This window comes from Macadamia integrifolia, chromosome 3, assembly GCF_013358625.1.
Source record: "Macadamia integrifolia cultivar HAES 741 chromosome 3, SCU_Mint_v3, whole genome shotgun sequence".
Taxonomy (NCBI): Eukaryota; Viridiplantae; Streptophyta; class Magnoliopsida; order Proteales; family Proteaceae; genus Macadamia; species Macadamia integrifolia.
Genome location: NC_056559.1, coordinates 17,955,869 through 17,957,186, shown reverse-complemented (window position 1 = coordinate 17,957,186; position 1,318 = coordinate 17,955,869). Strand labels below are relative to the sequence as shown.

The 1,318-nt window shown below is 36.2% G+C and overlaps 1 protein-coding gene across 1 annotated transcript in view; it reads right to left on the bottom strand.

Annotated features, from left to right (window-relative positions):
- Positions 1–772: 772 nt before the first annotated feature.
- LOC122074635 (expansin-like A2) overlaps positions 773–1,318 on the bottom strand; it is a 1,910-nt gene continuing 1,364 nt past the window's right edge. Inside the window, exon 5 of the mRNA XM_042639550.1 lies at positions 773–1,162. Coding sequence (XP_042495484.1) covers positions 917–1,162 — 246 coding nt within the window. The 3' untranslated portion in view covers positions 773–916. The remainder of the gene's footprint in view (positions 1,163–1,318) is intronic.

Genomic DNA, 1,318 nt, shown 5'->3' with positions numbered 1-1,318 from the left:
CTGAGTTTTGCTCTAGTCTCGAATGAATTCAAGGACATATTCAAAGAAATTCTGACCATTGGGAAGAATGGTTTGTGGATTCCGAATATAAAATTTGAAAATTCCATTCCTAAAGCATAATCAACAACAAATAAATTAAAAATTTTTTTTAGAACAAATAATTTACATTTAATCTATTATAAATTGAATAACCACCATTTAGGACTAAAATTATGATTGAAGAATCAATAGATTTCAGAAGTCCAATAAATTTGTTAAGCAGTTGATGGGTAAAGGAGCAAGGGGCTAATGGATATGGGCCATGGGATAGTGTTTTAATTAATGGGCTGGGCCTTGTGTTATATGTACATATGTAATAGGTCTCAATTTCTATATAGGCAAAGAAACGGCTAAACAGGTAGTGCAAGACTTGCTTACCCATATATTTCCTGTTTAGCTAGGCAGGTAAGGATCTCCCAGCCCTTACTGTCTACTTTTTTTTTTGGTAATAAGCCTTTACTGTCTACTCGCAGGCCTAAAGATCAGTCCCTTTACAATCTAATGTATGGTAGGATGAAGCGAATAAGTGGGTACCCATTTGCTGCTTCTCAACCCTAGGCTGCATAGTTAAAACCTAAATTGTCTAAGCCATTTTTATATTGGACTATCCATTCAAATCTTAGCATGATGATGATGTTAACTAGGGTTGGATAACCCTTGAGGCATCCAGCTAATAGAAAACGCATTTGGAAAACGTAATCAATCATATGCCACAATGAGAGAGAGAGAGAGAGAGAGAGAGAGAGGAGATTTTATAAAATATTCACATAAATGTGAACATGTTTATAACCAGTACTAGCTTTATTTGGTTGTTTCTTTAATCAACTAAAAATCAATCAACCTAGAGTATGGACTAAAGCACTATGTACAACTACTACTACTTCCACTCCTTATCATCGCAAGTGGAGCAACCTTCTTGGGCTATGTCACTGATTTGAACACCTGTATCGTAGACAACTCCAGCCTTCCAATCAGCCGGGAGGACTTTAGGTGCCCACACCCACTTCCCGTCATATCCTCCCGTCACCACCAACCGGAACTGCAACGATCCTGCTGGAACTCTACTTGTGTCCCACACTGCCCCATATTTTCTGCTCATGAAATTCCAACTTGAAGAACCAACCTGCAATAATTTAACAAAAAATAGCTCATGTTAATTTCTTTACTAACTTAAATAGCTTCTAATTAATTAATTCTGATCCCACCACGACCCACTTGCTAAATTTTTTTGGGAGACAAAAGATTCTTTTTTCTTTTTCTTTTTTTTTTTTTTTTTTTT